The 24,187-nt window shown below is 46.2% G+C and overlaps 1 protein-coding gene and 1 pseudogene across 2 annotated transcripts; one reads left to right on the top strand and one right to left on the bottom strand.

The window, feature by feature from the left end:
• The first annotated feature begins 315 nt into the window (after positions 1-315).
• On the top strand, positions 316-9,818 carry LOC149345993 (uncharacterized; annotated as a pseudogene). The gene is made up of 4 exons (XR_016292352.1): positions 316-478; positions 874-1,028; positions 2,041-8,417; positions 8,695-9,818. The product of XR_016292352.1 is annotated as an uncharacterized LOC149345993 (transcript).
• A 1,065-nt stretch (positions 9,819-10,883) lies between these two features.
• On the bottom strand, positions 10,884-23,981 carry LOC149345992 (uncharacterized). Its single transcript, XM_089586312.1, has 3 exons — positions 23,776-23,981; positions 13,803-14,064; positions 10,884-11,436 (listed from the first exon to the last, which is right to left on the bottom strand). The coding sequence occupies exons 1-3, from the start codon at positions 23,923-23,925 to the stop codon at positions 11,387-11,389; spliced, it is 462 nt and encodes a 153-aa protein (XP_089442438.1). The 5' UTR covers positions 23,926-23,981; the 3' UTR covers positions 10,884-11,386.
• Positions 23,982-24,187: the final 206 nt, after the last annotated feature.

Genomic DNA, 24,187 nt, shown 5'->3' with positions numbered 1-24,187 from the left:
TATTATTGGAACAAGAACCCGGAGGACATTTATTATTCGTCCATACATGTTCTGCGTGGTTGGCTTCAAAGAAACATTACTTGAGAGCTGTATTTGCTTTTTAGGGTGATACAGCTGCAAATAAATGTGTCGTACACATAAAGTATATTTTAAAAAGTCGCTTGAAATACATGTAGCTACTTTTAGCGCCTTGCTGGATTTTTTTAGTTACTTCTAGCCACTTTCAACCTGACATCTAGCTACGTTTGCTCGCCAAAATTAGGCAACACTGCGAGTCGCTTTCATGCAAGGAAGCCGGAGAAAGCTATGGGAGAAAGAGCGCGTTTTCACATGTGGAAGAAGCGCCATTTTTTACTGAAGGTGCGGCTGTAAACCTTTGGCCCTTTGGTACCTGCTGCTCTGGAAGTTGCTCAAAGCGGCTCCTTCGGTGCTGTTGCATGCACGCAACGCGTGTAGTGGAATTCTATCCTCCACAAAGGTAAGCTGAAGTGCACATATAACAATGCCTATGATCATTGTCATACAGAAGGGCTGAAATGCGGGCCAGTTGGTACATTGTAAACGGAGAAAAAACCAGTCACACAAGACGACGGACAAGAAGAGTGTACACACCACAACGACTGGACTAACAACTGAAGTTTATTGGAAAATACATGGTCCGAATACATGGAAAATACATGCTCTGCTGGCCTTCCTCGGACCATGTATTTTCCAATAAACTTCAGTTGTTAGTCCAGTCGTTGTGGTGTGTACACTCTTCTTGTCCGTCGTCTTGTGTGACTGGTTTTTTCTCCGTTTATCATTGTCATGTGTGCGCTTTGTTACAGTCGCGCTTGCTGTGTGCTGCTGTACAGTATACGTGATTGTTCGCAGCGTGCTGCGCGGTGTCGGTACTGTCTGGCGTGGTGGAATTACGCAGAAAGAAGGCAAGTGATGTGCCGAAGAGAAAGCGGCGCGAGAGACAAAAAAAAAAAAGCTTTTCAGCTTCTTCATTCTGTGCGCGCCGTCCAAGAGGGTTCTTCCGACCGGTACGTCTTCTGTTTCGCAGTCTTTGTCCGGACGTTTGGAAACCGTACCTTTCGTGGACGTAAATGAGTTGCTCAGAAACCTGACTCAGAATCTGACAGACTCACCGAAGGTACTGTACTTTCTGTGTTGTACCTTCGGTGAGCGCCGACAAAAATGTTGATCAACTTGACATAGTCTGACAGAATGTATGAAGTCGCAGCATTTTGTGACCGGGATTGCGCCGGGCGATCGAGTGCCGGCGCGGATCCTGCTGGCATCGTTATCAGGTTTGCTGCTGGCAAATGCAGCTGTGGCCGATTCAGTGCCAGGTCAGGAAATGCACTTCCTCATTAGTAATTGATGCTTATGCGGGGCCTTCAAATACACATTCTTCAAATGACGTTCTGAACCCTTTTGTTGATGAACTACTTCCTTTTTTGTCGCATGGGCTTGTTTTCTGTGGCCAAAAGATTGAACTCGGACTGAAGGCAATAGTATCGATGCCCCTGCTTGGTCCTTCATAATGATGTCGGAAGAACACAGTGGCTATAATTGCTGCTCAAAGTGCACTGTTGAAGACACATATGTGACAGGCAAGGTTGTGTCTTGATTCATATTGTCCTCTCCGCACTGATGAAAGGTTCAGGGAACAACATGATACCAAACATCAGAGAAACATCTCCATAATTTGCCCATTGATACAGTGATGCTGTTGTGAAAAAGTTGCTTTTTTTATGAGTATCGGGACTTTTGAATTTTCGACTGGGGTCCGCTTGCTCGTGTCATGTTCACTGAACAAAGGAGTGCTTTGCGTCCACACATTTACGTATGAATTTCCACAGAAGCCACGAGGCCTTGACGAGCTAGATCGTTGGGAAGGCAGTAGAATTCTGGCTTCTTTTGTTCTATACCTATGTTCAAGCGCAGGTAAAGATGTTATGTAATTTCTTACATTTCCTGTATTGATGGTCGCTTTGTCTCTTGGAATGCATTTTTTTGTGTAAATTTTTATATCGCCATTGTTTTTTTCAGACCTTGAAACAGACCAGCAGGAACTATCAAGCACATTGGGTCGGCATGACAGGCGGCAATGTATGTATTTTATGCAGCTTGAGCCAAGGATTAATAGAACACAGTGCACTTCAGGTGGATGAAACCAGATATATTCTTTGCATCATGTAGCACTACTCACAGTACTTTAGTGCTCTGTTTAATTAGTTTATTAGGATCAAGTATGCTAAGTATTTAATTTTAATTTTAGATCCAAGTGAACTTCATTAATTATAGAAGTGTTTCAGAAACAACTGGTTCAGTTTTTCTGCCAGTGCACCTCCTACTTGGTTGTTTTTCCTAGCATTTAGGGAAAGGCCACCAAATATGATAAATACCACATGGCTGCGCTAATGTGCTGTCATGTTGCAGTGCTCCTATCCATGTTTTAAACAAAAAAACATGCATGCAGACCGTGCCCAAATCAGCAGCCACTGTTGCTGTGAGCATAGTCTTGAAAGCAGATCATCACATTCGATGGGAACACAGAAAGTGCAAGCCATGATAAGCAATTAGTGAAGGGTAGGTCATCTACAGCCTTCTCAGTCGGAGACATTTTGCATAATTTGTCTTAGTTCATTAACTAAAATAGCTAGAATACAAAAACACTGTGCACTACATGACGGCAAACAGTATGTCGTTGGTTTCATCTAGCTGCGCTGCCTCGTTTTTTTAAATCTGTGGCTAAAGTTATGTGATAGTCCCTGTGCATATCATGCTGCCTCATTAATACGGACATCTTGAATTGTGGGTCATTTCTTCTGGGACCAAACATTTGAAATGCATATGTTATCAGGAACACTGTCCAGACAATTGACGGGATTGTTGATCTGAATCGTTTGGCAGGCCTTGGTAGAATAAAATGTTAGACAGCCGCACACATTCATGAAATGCTGCGGTACTTTGGAAGAAATATTTGAAATGGGTACTCTTGTAGAGAAAGTGGTTGACCCTGCTCCTCTGGGCTTGCTAAATTTAAAAACTTCACGCACCCTTCCTTATTGTCTTTTCAAGTTAGCGCACATGTGAACAGGAACAGCTTTGCCTAGTTACAAAGCACGCATGTCCTTACCTGGTGTCCCTGCTGCTCACCCCATCCCCTCTTCTATTTCCCCAAGTTCAGGGCAGCCAATTGCAACAACCTTCTGGTTATCTCCATTCCTTCCTCTCCCTTCCAAATAGCCACGCTGCACGAATGCGCACAGTGCAAAATGTGTATCGAAATTCAGCAAGAGGGCGGCAGTTTCGCAGGCTTCAGCGGAACTCCAGGAGGACCGACCGGTGCTCGAGCCAGCTGTGCCTTCAGAAGGAGGCGTGCACGAGATCGCGCAGTCCACGTCCCCGGGAAACGGCCAATTCCGGGATCCGCTGCTCAACGAGTGCAGCGTGGTGTACGTGCAGAATTTGCCGCAACTTGTTCCGCTGTCTCGCCTACCTGCTGCGAGCGGGGTGTGCAAAAACCGCGAGCGAGATGGAGGTGTGTAGCCAGTGGAGTGTGCAGTTCTCTCAAACTTTCAGCCACCACTCCTTAAGGGACGCAGGATGATAAGCGATTTCAAGTATATTGCGCAAACATAGTGATCTGTGAGTACTCCAGTGTGAGGTAGCTTCCTGAATAGTTCAGATTTCATGCGAGCAAGAAACAATGATTTTCCCAAACCACTTGCCCAATAAATAGCTAGTGTAATGAATGGAAGTTCTGTCTCGTCTATACATCCTCTGCAAAGTGCATTTCCTCCACATTATTTCAGCTGGAAAATGAAAACAATTCATTCTTAATACATGCTGTTCTTTGAATCTCTCTTGCCATCTTCAAAATTTCAGGTTTTTTTCATTGGTTGCTAAGTAATTGTACCGCTAACTGGTACAGGCAGATTACACTGACTGTAGCCATCTTCTCACATTGAGAGCCCACCTGCTTTTTTCCGATATTTATGCACAGTAACTGAATTAAAGCTTTCGTTAGCTCCATTCGCCTCAGGCTGTGGAGCCAGAGAGATACGGCAACAGTATACTGAAGTAAAAGTCATCCAGTACTCGTCTGACATTCTCCCACTCAGTTGGCTCAAACCTTATTCTTGCACCAAGAATGAAATGTGTTCCAAATACCACAAAATCTCCCCAGCTTAATTGGGAAATACCCATCTGTCCAGAAAGCTGGTGAAAGTAATCATGGTCTAAGACATGGCACTTTGTCCAGCAGTTAGAAAAATCAGCGATCAGAAGTTCATTTGCTTTATGTTTGCGCAGAGAATATGGGCACTTGATTTCAACGGCTCTGTAGGAGCCTTCTACAGAATCGTATAGAATCCTGTTAAGCGAGGCGCCCAGCCATGGGAAGCCTGGATTAACGAGGAGTACGCAGCTGGTGATATCAGGAGCATGGCCTATTTTTTGCAAGAAGTCTTCATACCGCCGAGCAGCCACAGTTCCATTCCGATCCCATAGCTGAAAAGAATCAAATATGATTTAAGAAGTATTCAAAATAGATTTGCTTCTCAGGTCCTTTATACCATCACTGTGCATGTGAAAAATATATTCATAGTACATGTTATCAATGTAATAGACAAATTCATGACAACCAAAAGGAAAGAATACGTACTTGACTGCAGGGACCCTAGAAAGATCTTTGGCTGCCGTAATGCCCTGAAGGCCCTTGGTCGTCCATGGCGACATCCGTTTCATTACTTGCCCAAATTTAGACTATGTTAGGCGGAGTTTCCATTCTTTCTGCCACATACTTTTTGTTTGCTGCCGAGTGCGCCTTTCCAGTCGAATGTACCTTTTGCTGCCTCTGTCATCACACATATTTCCTGCATTGTGATAGGAGCAACCCATGCAAGAGCAACGCAATTTTTTTCCCCCTGTTGGTGTAAAACAGACTAGATGGATTATCGCTAAAGGCCTACAAGAAATGCTTCATATTCACCTGCTACACAAACGCAAAGTGTATAATACATTCTCTTGCATCTACCCCTTGAAAAGTAAAGCACTGGCTAGCTGTGCTCTGAACATTACCGTCGCTGCACCAAAGAACACCATTTAAGCAATATATCATTTAGCCCTTACTGATGTGCACAATGGCGTTTCCATTCAGGTATGCTGGAGGAAGCCATGCAGTTAACACCTCAAAGCATTTCCAGGGCGGAATATTTTCCGTCGAAGTTACTGAACAATTTTCCACCCCGGAGATGACTATGTCAGTGGTGGTCCAGCCATTTCAAGTTCTGGAGCAATTTTCGGAGCTGAAAAATATCCATTTTGGAGCACCTTTGTGCCAGAATGATAATCCTGGAGCAACCTGGGACCACGTTTGGATGAAAGGAGTCACAAAGAAGAGTTTGTTTCTAAAGAGATAAGGTCCAGCCATGCGTAGCTAGGAAGAAAAAAAACAAAGGAAGGGGTTTATAAAGAACATTAGCAAAACATTTTATTAATGTTGACAATGTCTTGGAGGCAAGTTCAGCCAAGCCTGCTCGGCTAAACGTCCAAAGAACACGTTCACTAGAACCATTCTTTTTTTTCATGTTGGCTCTAAAGTTAAACCTGGTCATAAAGAAATTTTAAAAAGTCAGATTTTTGGTTACACCCAGGTTTTCTTGCATGCATTTTCGCGAAATGAATCAAAAGGACACTGCAGAATGAAAACAAAAAAAATAAATGTAGGTGCAATCATCTTCAAAATATTTACAAAAAACAGTGTTACTCGAAAGTTATAAACGTGGAGAAACGTTTCGCGATTGCGCTGATAGCGAGACTGCGGCAGCAGCCGCCGCCACCTCCGCCGCGGGCATAGCGACCAAGCTGGAGGGGAACGCGTGCATGTGGCTGCTCCGCCACCATAGACCGACCGCAGAGGCATGTTACATGAACCTTCCGGCATGTTCCCTCGCTCTGTCTTCCCCTTGCGGCCAGCCCCACTCCTGACATGCCAGGCCGCTAGAATCGCCCCTATCCCTATCGAGGTGGCGTAGCCAGTTCGATACATCAAGGTCAACCACCGCAACACCTTGGTTTGACATACACGCGCTTCAATGTGGGCAGTGCTGGGGAATTCACAAACTCTGTAATATTGAGGAATTTGCTACATTCAGTTCGTTACATACAAGTTTGAACTGCATCTCGACGTGGAATTTTTAGCGAATTCGTCAAGCTCGCAATGTGAATCAGCAAGGCCGAAATTCCTTTGTTTCAACAAAGCTTGATTTTGTTGGACCTGCTCCTAGCGTGTGTTCTTCAACCCAGAAGATACTTCAGCCCTCTTCAGGGTTGACCGACATGATGCGCGAACATGGAGGAAGGAAAACTCTCCCTATCCGAGCTGTACGCCAAAAAGTATGCCGGAAGTCACGCGCTTTTGCAAGAACTACTGGGAATCTTTGGCCGACAGCACAGCCAATAGTAACACTAAGCGCAGTATTGTCGTCTGCTGCAATGCCTGCTGCACATGTGCAAGGGTGCTGAGATCAGGGGCGCTGAGATCAAGAAGAGCAGGGGGGAGTTCTTTCCTTCCTCCATAATGGGCCTCTTCGATTTACCGCGCTCGGGCAGCCCGCTGGCTGCCAGAAAATTGGCTCCTGACAGAATCTCGCGTCATAGTCACGTGAACTGGCAGCCATCGGAAACCGTAAGATTTGAGGAGACGGCTCGTGCGTCCGTGTCGTCTGCTGATCACTTTCATCATGACTAGCGAAGGGGTAGCTGCTCTTGCTGCGCTCATCGACGCTGTTGACTGGAGCGAGCCAGTTGACAGCAAAGGTGACAACGGTGGCGACTTCGTCGCGCTTCTCCTGGTGGCGCATTTAGAGAGGCAGGACCGTCGGAGGGTTCCACTGTACGTGGAGCAAGTCATGCCCACGTATCTGGAATTTGAATTCAGAAAACTGTTTCGCATCTCAAGAAACTTTTATGCAGACTTGACAGGGAAATTTGAGGCGTCGGCTTTCAATCTGACAGGATGTCAGGGGCAGCGCCAGATATCTGCCCAGAAAACAATGCTCATCGCCCTCACGTACATCGGGCCTCAAATGACGATGTAACAGATTGCCGACAAGTTCAATGTCAATGAGTCGACAGTGCATGCTGCAATCTGTCGGATCCTGGATTTCTTGTTCTCTATAAGTGAGAGAGAAATTAGCTCACCGGGTAAAGATGAGCAACAGCGCAACAAGGCAGCTTTCTGCCAGCTCGACCGTTGCGGACGAGGGCTGCTGCATGTCATCGGGATAATCGACGGATGCCACGTCCGCATTGCTCGAACCGCGCAGTCGGAAGAAAGTTACTACAATCGAAAAAAGTTTCATTCTTTCGTACTCCAGGGGGTCTGCAACGCTGACATGATTTTTAATAAGGGAGTAATTACTCCCTTAATAAAAATCTACTCCACCTTGGGGGATTCCCCTAAACATTTGACCAACACAGTTTCCACTTCAAGTTATTGATCAATTCGCTCTCGCCCTACCATAAGCTTGCCGTCCTGGTTAGCTCAATTGGTAGAGCGACTGCTCCGGTGAAGCGGTGGTCCTGGGTTCGAACCCCGGCAGGACGAATTTTTCTTTAACTACGAAGTTTCTGAGAAAGCTGTATAGCTTTCCTTTGTAGCCGTATGGCTGCGCTCGGGTGGATGCCAATGAGTAATTACTCCCTTATTAAAAATCTACTCCACCTTGGGGGATTCCCCTAAACATTTGACCAACACAGTTTCCACTTAGAGTTATTGATCAATTCGCTCTCGCCCTACCATAAGCTTGCCGTCCTGGTTAGCTCAATTGGTAGAGCGACTGCTCCGGTGAAGCGGTGGTCCTGGGTTCGAATCCCGGACCAGGACGAATTTTTCTTTAACTACGAAGTTTCTTAGAAAGCTGTATAGCTTTCCTTTGTAGCCGTATGGCTGCGCTCGGGTTGATGCCAATGAGTAATTACTCCCTTATTACGAAATCTCCACCTTGGGGGATTCCCCTAAACATTTGACCAACACAGTTTCCACTTCGAGTTATTGATCAATTCGCTCTCGCCCTACCATAAGTTTGCCGTCCTGGTTAGCTCAATTGGTGGAGCGACTGCTCCGGTGAAGCGGTGGTCCTGGGTTCGAACCCCGGACCAGGACGAATTTTTCTTTAACTACGAAGTTTCTGAGAAAGCTGTATAGCTTTCCTTTGTAGCCGTATGGCTGCGCTCGGGTGGATGCCAATGAGTAATTACTCCCTTATTAAAAATCTACTCCACCTTGGGGGATTCCCCTAAACATTTGACTGACATGATTTTTATCGACGTCTTCATTGGCTTTCCTGGCAGCGAGCACGACTCCAGGATTCTCCGTGAGAGCTTCCTCTTCAAAGATGGAGCGTCTACATGCCAAGGTGAGTTAAAAACTTAGTTACATCACTAAAGCGTGTTTAATGCATATATGATGCACGGATCGAGAGTTAAGAAAATGGAAAGCAACGCACGCATATATATATGAAAGATCGATTGTCATGATCGTTTCCGCCAACTTTAACGAAGCTGAATTGTGAGCAACAGCTATAGATAGTGATGCTCGCAATTAAGGGTTTAAAAATGTACATGCGCTATGGCCGGTCATGTACAATGGAGGTTTTTCATTAATTTTTATTTCTTGCCTGTGAATTCGCGCAGGAGGATACCTTTTGGGCAACGCTGCATATCCACTGCTGTCCCCGTGCCGCCAATCTGCGACCAACTGGCAGCCTTGGATGGCAGCATTCAACAATGCACATAGTCGGCAGCGGGTTGTTGTGGAGGGAAGCTTTGGCCTGCTGAAGGCGCGATTTCAGCGGCTCCTGTTCATTGACGTCGCCCCAGGCAGTACACATCGTGCTGGCAGCTTGCGTGCTGCACAACAAAGCGAGGAGGTGCGGCGACGCAATGGAAGTCTTGGAAGCGGTAGACAGCGGAAGCAACGTGTCGCCAATCGAGCCTGCCGACAACGAGGAAGAGCGTGCAGTTTTGGCTGCAACTTTGCGCTACAGCGTGGCACAGAACATTTAGTAGTGCAGTCTCCCACCTGCCGTCATTTATTTTTTTGTGGTTTGAGTTTTACGTAGTTTGGGCTTCTGTCACTCCATTACGTTTAAAGATAAAATTGAGGCTGCAAGTCATTCATCATGCCCATGCATTGCTTTAAAATTTATAGTACTAATTTGAAGTCAGTGGTACATGCGTGTAATGAAAGCAAAAAAATTCCTTGCGTTCATGTTTCAACAAATATGTTGTTGGGACTATAATTGAAGCAACATAACTGGTATGATAACTTGCGGCCTTTCTATCTTTTCTTTAAATGCAGCAGAGTGGTCTTCTTACATTTTTTGCCAAGTGTTTTTATTGTTCTTTTCATTTTTGTACTTTTGCATTTGCAATTTGTTTTCTTACAATACAAGATATATTATGCACATTGCAGATAGATGATGCAGTGAAGAATGGTGTACGGATATCGGACAAGATCCGAGGTGTTGATTTGCTAATAGGAATTTGCTGGTTTCTGTTGCTTTATTTGTCCCAGAAGGAATAGGTTTTCTTTTAGTGTATATATATGGTCCTAGTAGGGCATCAACTGATTTTGTGCTGGGCCCTTGTCCCAACTGGGAACTTCTGGTTCTGAAGTGGGATCTGCTGCTCCTACTGAGAACTTTTGCTACTGCCTGTCAGCTGCACAGACTGCTTAATGTCGCAAGTAATATGGGCACACAAAATGTCCATATGTGTGATGTTCATGAAATAAATTTGTGTACAAATCATGCAAAGTTGCCTTTCAATTTTCTCTTCATACATGCCTGCATTCTGTCCCTTGAAATGACAAGAGGCAGTGGCTAAGCTGCTGGAAGGGGAGTGTGCGATAGAGAAACTGTAGACATTTATGCTCTACAAGTTATCAGAAGGTACATTAAATGAAACACCAAGATCTTATAACATGGTTGCAGAATACATGGAAAGATGAAGCACTAGGTTTATATAAACTACACACATATTGAAATGTAATTGAAGATAAGAGATGAATTTACAAGTGTGTGCATGCACGCACACATGCAGCCAATTAGTGGAAATGTATGGAACTGAACAGAATGAAACAGAGAAGCATAATTAATGGAAGTTATAAAAATGTCAACTCCTGACTAGACAGCATTAAAAACTATGCATTAGTTAGGAGGCTTGGAGAATGACGTGCGGAAGAGGCCCATCGTTCAAGTGCTACAACCACCCACTTCAGTGCTGCACTCCTCGTCTAGTCAGCCGCAATCTTTCCTCCTTCCGTCGCCATCCGCTGCTGTCTGTTAGCTTCAATCACCACAAGATGGCTGACAGCGTGTTCAAATATGCATTCTGTCCCCTGAACAGTAAATGGCAGAGGAAGTGTGCAAGCTAAACTCCTGGAAGGATGGTGTGTGTGCTAGAGAAATTTTAGACTAGTATGCTCTGGAAATTTTGTTGCCATCAAGATTATCAGTGTACACAGAAATGAGTGATGAGAATGTGCATTACATATAAAGCACAGAGATATTATTAGATGGCTGTAAAATTTATTAAAGTATATAGTACATAATGTGAAGTGCAACCAAGGATAAGAAATGAATGTACAGGGTCAGTCACACTTAGAGGAACACGGCTCCGTATGGCTGCGCACATGCAGAATACCATTGCGACCAAGTCAGTGGCAAACTCATGCAAAGGGGCAGATGACACGAAGCACCATGTTGAAGTCCCTCTTCTCTTGCGCCACTCTGCATTGATTCATGAACGGGTTAGATGCAGTGGAACCCCACAGGTACGTGGCCAAGCGGAGCCATGTTCCCTCTAAGTGTTGGTTTGGTTTATGTGGTTTAACGTCCCAAAGCGGCTCAGGCTATGAGAGACGCCGTAGTGAAGGGCTCCGGAAATTTCGACCACCTGGGGTTCTTTAACGTGCACAGACATCGCACAGTACATGGGCCTCTAGAATTTCTCCTCCAAAGAAATTCTAGCCGCCGCGGTGATTGGGGAATGAATTGGGGCATGTATCGAAGAACAGCCTGAGATAAGTGCCTGCCGCACAAGTGCAGCAGCCACCCGCTCAAGAGCTGCAGTCCTCCTCTCTTCAGCAGCAAGTTTCCTCTCTCCAATAGCCATGCGCTCCCTGTGCTGCTGCTGTGTGTTAACTTCAGCCACCTCTAGATGGCCGACGGCATTCTCGAGCACTGCACGAGAAGTATCCTTCCAGGGCCTCTTCCTGGCTGGGCCTGGTTTCTGTTGCAGGGGACTTGGGGTCTGCGAGTCTCCAGCAGTGCTGCCCCTGGCTGTGAGCTGCCGGGAATTGGGCTCGCTGTGGCGTCTCCACTTACTCTGCTGGGGCCAGGCCGGGGGCTGGCTGCAGGCTCAGCCTGGCTACTGGTGGCAAAATAATGTGACATCATTATGCATGCCTTGCACTAAAAAACAGAGACTTTGTAGTGCATACGTGTAACCTCTACACAAAGGGCACTATCATTCATTTAGTCATTTAATTTGCACATAATTCACCTGACAGCAACAAGTCAGTTTGGAGCATGTTTTAAACTTTTTAGAGTACAAGAATTAACGTGCACCAAAGGCTTTTCAATTTCAATTGCAGATTATTATGCCATTTTGTTGAAAAAGGTCTACCCTACGAAATGAATCTGTCTAGTTTATCCTTGTGCCGTAAGCAGTCATTTGAAACAAATAGAAGTAACTTTATAATGCTGACACCACATCTATGTTTACAAAGAAGCTGGACCACAGAATTTTTCGAGAAGTGCAAACTATCAACAGCTTTAATGCCCTTCCAAATGCCACAAAATCCACAAAAAAAATAAGAGCATTTTATTGTCAGTAATTCTGAATGGTGAGAGATGACAGACTAACGCTCAAAACATGAAGCCTTCGATAAGTGATGCCATAGTGTTAAACTTCATGTGCCAGTGTGTACTGCTGTGTTTTGTGTGTACTGGGCCACTATACTTCACATGTTGGCCACATTAATCAAGAAAAAGCACTCATTTCTACACAGTCGAATTTTTCAATGCATTTTCCATATGCTCTTAAACCAGATGTGTTGTTTGCTGCCTGCATCCAAAAAGATGTCCATAATTGGTACAGCTATTCTGTTGCACATTCTACCTGGAAAAGTAAAAAAAGTAAATGTAAAAAAAATGTCACAAAATTCTTCACAGGCTTGTGGAATGACTAAACTGCTTCAGGGGCAAACGTCACATATGCATATAATCAGGAAAACATAACAAGTTTTCCATTCAGTAGACTCTACCGAGATCATGCTCTATAAACAATCTTCAAACGTTCTCCGGTCCGTCCCTGATCGGCTGTTATGGTGTCACACAGTTTTATATTTTTTCTCAAGACCCCTCCACTTGTTTTCAATTTGCGAATAGGTTAAAGGGCATCCAAATTTTGAATTCACCAAATCGGCCAAATTTTCCCAGAGTTGTCTTTCAGTTTGTAGGCGTTTAGAAGGGTCTGTTCTGAAATTTTTATATTCTTCAATCAGGAACAGAACTTTGGCTCGAGGCCACAACTCCTTGGGCTCGGTGGTAGCTGGGGCAGGGGCTGCCAGCACATTCAGCCAAACGTGCACATAGTCTGCAACCTAACGAAAGCATGTATGTAGCACACTACATGCATGCGGAGCAGCCAGAGAAAGTCTAGCGCTGTGCTCTGGCAGCTCGCGGGCAGCCAGAGGCGGATAATCGAAGAGGCCCAATATGGAGGAAGGAGTGAACTCAGTAGAGGCCGTTACGTCACATTTTTTGAAGCCGGATCCCCCTGCTCCCCCTCTACTTGGCCGCCGTCGTGGCACGCTTGCATAGCAGGCATTGAATCAGACGACGCTGCTGCACCCGGCGCTACTATTGGCTGCGCCGTCGGCCAGACTCCCAGTAGTCCTTGCGAAAGCGCGACTTCCAGCACACTTGTTAGTGCACGGCTCGGATAGCGAGGGCCTCTCGAGTTTTCCTGCCACCATGCTGTAGTGTACTAGATTAGGGGTAGTGGGTTGAGGGAAGGCCCGTGCCAGCAAAGCGCGCGAAGCAGGAAGTGCCAAAATCTCGGGCTGCCGCGTGGTGGCGCTGCTGCGCCTTTCACTCGGAACTGGTACCCTCTCGTTCCGCCTGACCGCACCGCAGCGGCTACCGACCGGCATGCTTGCATGGGGAGCGTGCTTTTCCTTGCAGTAATGCACTGTCCAAGACTCATGAATGCTTTGAGGACAAGTCATGCTGTTCAGTAAAGGAGGAATTATCTCATTGATAATTTGTCATTTAAACAATTATGCAGTGGTGCAGGAACTGCAGAAACGCATGCCGGACCTTCGCACTGACCTCGGCTTAAAGTACTCACGATGAACCTTGAGATGATCTGATCTCCACCTTTATAGTAGATATATGCCACTTCGATGAAGAAACTAGTATCAGCAAGTTCCTTTCAAAAAATCATGTAGCATTGGCCTAGCAACGATCATTTGTATCACTCTATATGCTGCAGCACAGGTTTCTAGCGTGCTCGCCACAGATGGTTCAGACTTTTAAATAAACATCTGTAAGTGTGTGGCATTTGGGATGGCAGTTATTTAACACTCCTGAAGTTTGCATGCTAAAACACTGGGCAGCTGTGACCACATCATCTGCTTGTGCTCCAGCGGTAGACTGTTTCGACAGCAGCGCCCTCTCGTGCTAAAATTTATGGGCCGCTTGAGCCACATGGAGAAGCCAGAGTTTGCTAACCGATCTTTATTCCAATAACGCTGGGCATGTCGGTGCCAGATGCCAGTGTGGCTGGGCGTGACAGCTGCTTCTGTAGGTCACGCTTGTGCAGAGGGTTCCAGGGTTGCCAGCCAAAGCGTTGAGGCGCCGCTAGTGCTGAAAGGTCCAGCGGTGAAATCTCGGTCCAAAAAGCCAGTTCAGCAGGATAGACTTGCTCGGAAGCGGCATCACCATTCAGCAGCTGGCATGTCAATACCGCGGTAGCATCGAAAATTTCCATCATCTGCAGGACCCGAGAAAGAATATGATGTAAGCGTCTGGCTGCCATATCGGTGCCAGGTCCCCCCTCCCCCATAATTCACAAGAACTTCCCCGTTGCCTCATGCAAACTCCAAAGCTGAAGATTATCTGAAAAGCACACTTAAATAGAAAAACTTACAAGCTTTGCTACAAGTGAGCTCGACGACAATGAATGCATAATGGTCCGTCATTATGGTCTTGTTTCTAATAAGCAACTGCTGCTTTTAAAATATATGTGAGAAGAGTTTATATTTTTTGTTGTTTTTTGTACAAGCATTTTGTTTGTTTTTTCACTGTATTGCTGCGCTGTATGTTGTGTATTATGGTACTATTAACCAGCACACCAAGAACCCAACAGCTAACACTGTATAACTAGAAGCCATCATTTTTGTATTACTAATTAGTTTGCTGCACTGTACATTTTTTTTCTTGAAATTTATGTAACCACTCCCCTCAATAATGCCTCTGGCCCTGAGGGTACACGAAATAAATAAATAAATACTGCTTTTAAAATGTGATGCTAATTTAAAGACGTTTAAGTACCAGAAAACAAATTAGTTCTGCACAAGTAGACACTGTTTGGGTCAAAAAAGTACACCAGATCACTTTCCTTTAAAGTACAGTCGAGCCTACTAATAGTGGTTTGGTTTACTGTCGTTTAACGTCCCAGAGTGACTCAAGCTGAGACGCCAAGCGAAGGGCTCCGGAAATTTTGACCACCTGACAGTACATGAGCCTCTAGAATTTTGCCTCCATTGAAATTCGACCCCCACGGCAGGATTGAACCCGCGTCTTTCGGGCCAGCAGCGAAGCACCATAACCACTGAGCCAACGCGGTGGCTCCCTACTTATAATGGCCACAGTTATTAAGAATACTCAATTATAATGAAAAATGTGCTGCCACTGTCTGGTTTGGCTTGGTTTACAGGGGTATAACGTCCCAAAACGGCTCGGGCTATGAGGGGCGCCGCAGTGAAAAGCTCCGGAAATTTCAGCCACCTGGTGTTCTTTAACGTGCACTTATATCTCAGAGTACACAGGCCTCTAGCATTCCGCCTCCATTGAAATGAGCCGCCGCGGTGGCTCAGTGGCTATGGTGCTCGGCTGCTGACCCAAAAGACGCGGGTTTGATACCGGCCGCGGCGGCTAGAATTTCTTTGGAGGAGAAATTCTAGAGGCCCGTGTACTGTGCGATGTCAGTGCACGGTAAAGAACCCCAGGTGGTCGAAATTTCCGGAGCCCTTCACTACGGCGTCTCTCATAGCCTTAGTCGCTTTGGGACGTTAAACCCCACAAAACCAAACAAAACCAAAATCCATTGAAATGAGACAAGCCGCAGCCAGGATTGAACCCGCACCTTTTGGGCCAGCAGCTGAGACCATAACCACTGAGCCACCGCGGCGGCTCCTTACTTATAGTGGCCACAGTTATTAAGAATACTCAATTATAATGACAAATGTGCTGTCACTGTCTGGTTTGGCTTGGTTTACAGGGGTATAACGTCCCAAAACGGCTCAGGCTATGAGGGGCGCCGCAGTGAAAAGCTCCGGAAATTTCAGCCACCTGGTGTTCTTTAACGTGCACTTATATCTCAGAGTACACAGGCCTCTAGCATTCCGCCTCCATTGAAATGAGACAAGCCGCAGCCAGGATCGAACCCGCACCTTTTGGGCCAGCAGCTGAGACCATAACCACTGAGCCACCGCGGCGGCTCCTTACTTATAGTGGCCACAGTTATTAAGAATACTCAATTATAATGACAAATGTGCTGTCACTGTCTGGTTTGGCTTGGTTTACAGGGGTATAACGTCCCAAAACGGTTCAGGCTATGAGGGGCGCCGCAGTGAAAAGCTCCGGAAATTTCAGCCACCTGGTGTTCTTTAACGTGCACTTATATCTCAGAGTACACAGGCCTCTAGCATTCCGCCTCCATTGAAATGAGACCGCCGCAGCCAGGATCGAACCCGCACCTTTCGGGTCAGCAGCTGAGACCATAACCACTGAGCCATCGCAGTGGCTACGCTGCTGTCAAAAAATGCATTATGGCAATGGGACTACGTCCAGGCACAATGAACAAGTGCAGCGGTGTAACTCTGTTAGAACGAGTGAAAAGGAGTCAGATTTGGCTCCACAATCGAATAATCTGCACACCTGGCAAGCGCGGAGTTTGAAGAGCGCCCCCCGTAACACCCATCCTTGGAAAGAATCTGGGGACCTTGAAGAGGCAACAGGAAAGGAGAGACACTGCCAACAGAACGGCACAGTTTTAACAGATGGCGACATCAAAAATGAATGCCTTGAACAGGTGACACAGCGCTAATGGAAGGTACTGCAATCATGCACGTTGATGTGCTTCTCTGCACGAGGTGAACGACTGCGACTGCCCCTTGGATCGGCAAGCCTAACAAACTGCAATATTTTGGGAGGTGTGCTCTCATATGCTACCGGCTGAACACAAAGGCCTGCATAATGCACTCCTAGAGTGACTTGCAGAGTTCAACCATGATACAGCGAAAAAAAAATAGGACTGCCTGCTCGTGCTTGACAGCTTTGCAACACACCAAGTGTTGTTTTATTTATTTATTAGTACCTCAAAAGTCCACTAGGGGCATTACATGAGGGGTGGGCATACATATCATTGAAAAAAATCAGTGATGAATGATTTGAAGTATTCCAGGCCAGGATGGATGAAAGCTTCAGCGGGGAGGTCGTTCCAATCTCTTGCGGTCTGGGCGAAGAATGATTTTAGGTGCGCAGAAGTAGATGCTCGAGGTGTATGAACAGCTTTCGGATGACTGATGCGAAGTGAAAGGCGGTATGCAGGAGTGATAACGGATTGGCTGAAATGCGAATGATAAAACTTGTGGAAAAGGCAGAGTCTGGCCATTTTTCGACGGGATTCAAGGCTGGGGAGGTTAGCTTTTGTTTTCAATGCTGTTACTAGTTCTCTGACTAGTGGCAACGCTCTCCTTGCCACTGAATGAAGAGTGCAACATTCCGCCACCAGGCAAGAGCGTCATTCAGGTGCATGCTGATAGCAATTAATGGCAATGTTCCGGTATCTTTGTTTGCTGCTGCGTAATTAAGGCCGTGCGCACAGGACTGACAGCGGGATGCATCGGAAATTGCTTTAGTAAAGCATGATTTACAGGCCAAGAAACGACAAAACATTGTAGAACATCTGCATTAGACATATGGATTTGCAACGTGTTGTTGATCCACAGATGGCCGGACATTATTTTGCCTGCAAAGACTCCATGAGATGCAGATCATAACTCTGACATTGAAAAGTTATGCACTGATGAAGCCACTGCGCAGATTATGAGCACTCTCCAACTGCGAAGAATATGGTAGTGAAGAGGCCGACTTTCCACCAGTTGCCATGAATGCTGTAATAGCGATTAGCTAAATTGTGCACTTAAAGCAGCTTGCTGCTTGGGCTCGGCGAGAAACGTATGTATTACTGCTCTGCAAAGCTTGGAAAGTGTTGTGAAAGGTTCTCATTCGAAGAAGCAGACATGGGTAACGAACTTTTCTGAGAAACAAATGGCAGTTTTATTGGACTTTGTCCTTTCTATAAACTGTAAAGTCCACTTACAAACAGAACCCACGTGACTGTCACATTCGTTATGAGTGGGCTCGACAGTATCGCGCAAGCATCGACTACCTGGCACAGTAGAGTGTAAATCGGGAGAGGGAATGAGCATGTGCACCAAACATGCTGCTGAAGGGGGTGTCGTCTGTTTGGCTTCGTGCAGGGCAAATGATGAGAAGAAAGTTTCATGTCCTATGTGCTGCATGTTTGCGTCTTTGGACTGGCACAAATTCAGAGTTCCAAGTATGAAGCTAGGGTGGCGGCATTTGCTGCACTCAATTAATGCGCAGATGTCAGTGGTCCTTTGCAATTCCTTTTTTTCAACGATTGCAACTGGTTTCTGGGGGTATGCTAGGCTGTTTACTTCAAATGTGCGCTCTTTTCACATACACCACCTGCAGCTTCTTGGGGCTTAGAAGCTCATGATGGGCAGGGATGGCTTTGCACCAATCCAAACAGCCTGGGCAGACTACGCTCACTCCGGCAGCAGGAACTGTGGGCCCTGCTCTGCTCTGTCTGCCAGTGCAAAGTGTGCGAAACCAACGAGGAATTGTTTGCTGCCAACATGCACAGCCGGTGACCCAGCAGCAACAGTGGAAACTGACACCCATCGTTTTTCTAAGTACTACACACAAGCACCGGGAGAACAAACAAGTCTGTTTGTTGGATACAACGGCTTTGGAAGAAAGCTTGCAACAGAGCACGTTCCATGCCTTGAACGGGCGACCACAGCATGTAAAATAAATAAAATATGGCTTTACCACAAAGGAATGTACTGAAGCGGTACGCAGTATCTCATACTGGAACTCTTCACATCGCAAGAACTCTGCATTCACTCTGCTGACAGCTGTTGAATGCGGTTATTACAGCACACGGGGAGAATTTTTTTTTGCAGCCATTCATACAATGCGACAAATGGTAAGGCACTTTGACCGGTACCTTGCTGCTGGGAAGCATCAAAGCAGACATGCATAAAAAGCCATTACTAAGGCATTTGCGCACATACATTTCCTTTTGCTGGTGTTCAGCACTTAAAGGGGCGGAACATGTGGTAGAGGCACTCAGGATGTTGTTCTCCTCGCTGTCCATATTAATGGGACAAAAATACATAAGTCCCAATGGGCTTCGTGCATTTTCACCCTGTCCATTGTCCGGACAGCAAGTTACCATATTAACGAGGTGTGAATACATGAAGAAAGTTTGGATCCAGAAAAGCTGTCTACAGTTCGAGCCATCCATATCAAGGTGGTCATTAACGGTGGTCGTATTAACGGGGCATGACTGTCTAACGTTGGTTTGGCTGTATGGCGTTTAGCGTCCCAAAGAGACTCAGGCTATGAGGGATGGTATAGTGGAGGGCTCTGCATAACTTCGACTACCTGGGCTCTTTCGGGTTGGCAGCTGAGCACCATATATACGGCGGCTTAAAATGTGTGTGTTCGAAAAATGTCTCACAAATTTTTACTTCTTTTGTCTGCATCCCAGTTCAGTTTGTGTGGCCACATACACCCACAGCAAAAAATTTGCGGAAGGCAGTATTAGGAAAAAATTTTGACGCTGTCTACCCATGCATTCAGGAATAGCGATTCACAGCATAATTCTGTTTTTGCAATTACACAGTGCAGAATTTAAATCTCAAGCTACAGTTACGTTTCTTTCACAGAGCTGCTTTGGGCGTACTATTCAAGATAGGTGCTAGCTAGCGAGCCAAAATTTATTGCTCTGTAGCTCCTCTACTTGTGAAGCGATAGATGTAATAAGTGATCTGGTTTTACCCAAACACCCGCAGGGAACGTTTTCAAAGTGCTGGATTTCAGTGAGATGTATGGGAAAAATTGAAAAGCGTGGTGAAGAGCAAAGCTGTACGTCTTAATGACAGCATCATGTGACAAATACGCACAGTTACAGCAGATACAAGTGACCTTAAGCAGTGAATGACAACAGCTGAAGTGCGACCTTACAGGCATGTGTCAGCGCTCACTAGACAAAAATTACCAACCGATCATCTAAAGATGCTGTGAATGGCAGTGCATATGCATCTCACTAATAATGATTCCACCTGACAGCTATGTGCTGCCCAATAATGGGACAATTAAGCTAACTGAAGTTCAACTTGTGGGGACGCCTTCGTCCCCTGCGTTCGCTTTCCCTCAACGCACTAGTTCCCTGTAGTTAGCTCCCACGAAACGCGCTCTTCTCAGTTTTGGTTACTTTAACTAACAGAGGAGGGCGCTCGCGTCGCAGCGACACCAGCGCCACGGATGGCGTTTTGCTGCGCGCTCGAGGGGAGCGACGGGGTCTCTTCTCCCTGGGATCGGGAAGCGACCGGACGTTTCGCTCGCAGCTTCGCTCTTCGTCGACGGGCGCCTCTTGGTCGGAACTTGCTCCCGCCGAGCCCGTCCCACTCGGCCTCGGAGTTTATCCCTTTGCCCTACCGTGGGCGAACGTTCGCTCGTAGCCGTGCTGGTGAGTCGGACATCCTAGATTCCTCAGTGTATTTTGTTGCTAGCTGGCGTTATTGTTGTTATAGCAATAAATGCCTTGTTTGTGTCAGCCAGTGTGTCGTTCCTTTGTTCCCGCAGAGCAAGGCTCGCCGTGGTCGGCGTGCGCTCGGTAGTGCTCGCGATCACGGGGTGGGGTCCGCGCGGTTTTGAACTGAGTCAGCCGCGCTTAAACGGGGAGAACGGATTTATCTCCCCCATTTTAAACCCCACAAACTATATCAATAGAAGACTGCATTCCAAAGACAAAGATGGCACTTTAGTCGAAAACGAAGCTTTCGTAAAAAATAAAATACACCACCGGCTGATTTTGAGAGCAAATTGCTGTGCACTGATTGGTGTTTCTGGGTGCGGCTACCGTGATCACCGAGTCCTTTTTCATTGTGGACATCTCGGACGTCTGAACAGAGTAGCGGGAAAATTTTTGAATGCATTTTCTCATTGATAAATGCATTTATTGCTGCATGGCAAACGCGAAGATATGAAATGATTTTTAGTCCGAACAAAAAGCAGATGGAGTTGTCCGCAGAGCCCCTTCCAAGGTACGTAGGCAAATAAAAACTGAATAAAAAAAACGTTTATGCTGGGCTGCCAGAACACGGTGTGCACGACTGGTGGGAAGAAGCCACAATCACAAGTTGTGCAAGATGCGCATTCAGAGAGGACTGGCACACAAGTGATGCTGCACGTTTAGGGTCTGTCGGCTGGCCCAGCAGGCAGCCCTGCACAGGGCTTAGGCTGCGCTGGCTGATGCACAGACGCAGCGCACAGCTGGGTCAGCCGTGGCACCAGGCTGGGAGTCTCTGTGTGCACAGCCCGTCGCCGGCGAGGCCCCAGAGAGAGGCCGGCTTCACTTCCACCACCAGTGTCCTTAAAACCACAGCTGAGATTTCAGGGCACGTGGGAAGGGGCAGAATGGCGCAAGGTTAGGTTAGAGCAGGCTGAAGGTGCCACTGGGTTTGCTGTATCCTCTGGCCACGTTCACGTGGTATGCCAGCACACTCATATCTCGATAGGGTCCTGGGCAGCCTCAGAGGAAAAGGCGGTAATAATGAAACCCCCAAGAAATTTGCACTGATATGTGTTCTCCCCTGTTAAAAGGCAACTCCGGTCATTTCTCGATGTTCACAGGTGCCGATAAAACTTCCATGGCAAGTTTTTTTTTTCCCACCCAGATCAGATCACTTTTCTTTTGACACTAGGTGACATGTATAAAAGAGTAATTATACTAAACTTACCTAAGCAGTCGTCATTTGCACCGCTGGAGGTCATGGAGAAAGAACTACAGATTTGAAGTCAGTCTTTGTATATGCTGTACTGTCGCCGATTCGGTTATGGTGCAGCGTGCAAATATGGCTTGCCTGCCAAAGGGGGAGTCTTCACTGGCATCGCGCAAAGCAGCCTTCCAGGCCGTGTTAAGGAGTTTCAATTTCAGTTCAAACTTTTTGTTTATTTGAAATTACTGTTCAAGTATTTAAAGAAACGAAGTCATGTACTTAGATGAGAATGCCCTCAGCAATACAAATTGAGTTCAGACAAAACGTTGCTGGAACTGCCTATTAAGAGACTCCTATTATAAGCAAATGCACCACAGGATGAGTGAGCAACAACATACAATGTGTTGTTTTGTTCATCTTTATTTGCACTACGTCTCAAAATTACTTGCCCAGCTTTTATCGCCCTCTTTTCTCAGCTGTTTCGGGAAAAACCAAGAACAACCTTTAAATACCTCTTGCACTGCCAACACTGTCTGCTGCTTAATCAAATAAAAAAGGGGTTCAATTTAAAATTTGAGGTATGCCTGTTGGGTATGTAAAAGCTACCTCTAAGTTCATTTTTCCAACTTTTTCCATACACATGTTTAGCACCTTTCATGCAGGAAACACTATGTGAAATCTGGATATGTGTATCAATCTAGCCTTTTCCTTCATGCATTGTCATTAGTGCTAGCACAACGTCTAGAGCACGCATGAGCTGCTAACACTCCCAGTCAAAAACTTTTGCCCAGAGGTGATAAACTTGGGACTTTCTGCACACATGATTGAAGCTGTTACGTGATAAAGCAAGTGAAACATACATGCCAATCATTCTTTGTAAATCCCAAGGATAGTGCTGGGTTTTGAGAAAAACCAAGGCAAAGGACCTGAACTTCGATCTTGATCCCAACAAGTGAAACTCCGATACTGCGCACGGATTAGACAAGGCAGTTTACAACTATAACTGGTGGCACCAATTACTACAGAATGCAGCTGCACAGTCTGCAGTGGCAGCACTGTCACCATGCACACAGGTCCCCGGAAAAATTGTAACATAAAAGTAGTCGCGTGCTTTAAAAAGCTTGAAATTTTACTTCGAACATTGCTCTGTGTAGTGAGTGCATTTAAAATTAAAACTTTGGTGTCCTTATACTTCTTGTGACTTCAATTAAATGCAGAAAACGTTTCCTCAGCGCCGTTGCGCCCAACTCATATGCAAATGTTCGAGCACATCATGCACTGCTGGACAATAGACTCTGCAATGCAGCCCCTCCTATGCACAAGTCTAGCTGAACTTTTTTTTTTTGAGCGCTTACCGCTTTTAGAAGGCTGCCCTCCTACCTCACTGTCATGTGACCCGGTCTGGAAACCATCTCACAGCGCTCAGTGAACTTTGCAACAAAAATCTTGCACGGCATCCAGCGTGGAAATTGTACGGCTGAGCCAGTTACTTGGGCGGAGTGATTACACTGAGAGCTACGGTCAGTGGCAGATTTGAAAGCTCTAATACCTGCATGACTTATTCTCGTGTTCCCCGCTTTGGCGAACGCGGTTGCTGCTCCGAGCGTCTTCCCTTTAACAGTCCCCTCTTTCTTCTCTCTTCAGTCTGCGGCGAGCGTCTTCCCTTTAACAGACCCTTCTTTCATCTCTCTTCAGTCTGCGGCGAGTGTCTTCCCTTTAACAGACACTTCTTTCATCTCTCCTCAGTCTGCGGCGAGTGTCTTCCCTTTAACAGACCCTTCTTTCATCTCTCCTCAGTCTGCGGCGAGTGTCTTCCCTTTAACAGACCCTTCTTTCATCTCTTCTCAGTCTGCGGCGAGCGTCTTCCCTTTAACAGACCCTTCTTTCATCTCTCTTCAGTCTGCGGCGAGTGTCTTCCCTTTAACAGACCCTTCTTTCTTCTCTCTTCAGTCTGCACGGTAAGGCGAAAGTGGCCCGGTAGGGGGACAGTCGACAGGCCCATGCACTTCCTTAGGTCACAGCGGCAGTAGCAACAGCAGCAGCTTTCTGTATTTGGTGGCGAGAGAAAACACTCTTTTTGGGAAAGTAGTTGCTGCGAGCGAATGAAACTTATTGCTACGGCTTAACGCGGTTTTGCAAAACGACAGCCCGCACCTCTCAGCACGTCTCTCGTCACGCGCTCAGCGCAGGCAGCTATGCAGTTGTCAAAAAATAATGCCCCAACTTACCACGCCGCGGCTGATGTCGCAGTATCATCAACATTAAAGCAGATGAATGCATAGCGCCTGCACTCAGTACAACGAAAAAAAGGAAGAAAAATAAATGAAAGGACTCAACGGAACAGCGTAATTGACTGCAAGAGCATTACCATCGTAGCATACCTTATTGCCGTTGACAAGGTCCCCGCGCACCGTCATGTAGACTGGGAACTTGCATTCAGCGCTTGAATTTACAAGGCAGTAACTGGCTTGCATGTCAGGACCAGCTCCAATGTATGAAGACCCGCACCCATGCCCGCGCCTGACACGCATGCTTTGGCAAGTTTTTCGATGGAGGCGGGCGCGCGCAGCTTTGAACAAAGTTGAACAGGCGCCATGGTGCAGCCGTGGTTTACCCGGTTTACCACATTAAAAGGCGGCAATATCTTTGGAATAATAAAATACTTAACAATTTCAAAAAATACTTCAAGGTAGTGTTTTATTTTCCAAACAGACGAAATAAAAAGTTTTATTTAGCACACCTCAGTTCTTTCTCGAGATCTCGTGAGATATTGGCTGATTATATCATTTCCCT

This window comes from Amblyomma mixtum, chromosome 4 (genome assembly GCF_055824585.1).
Source record: "Amblyomma mixtum isolate Tamu chromosome 4, ASM5582458v1, whole genome shotgun sequence".
Taxonomy (NCBI): domain Eukaryota; kingdom Metazoa; phylum Arthropoda; class Arachnida; order Ixodida; family Ixodidae; genus Amblyomma; species Amblyomma mixtum.
The sequence above is the reverse complement of the archived record's forward strand: the minus strand, read 5'-3'. Positions and strand labels throughout refer to the sequence as shown.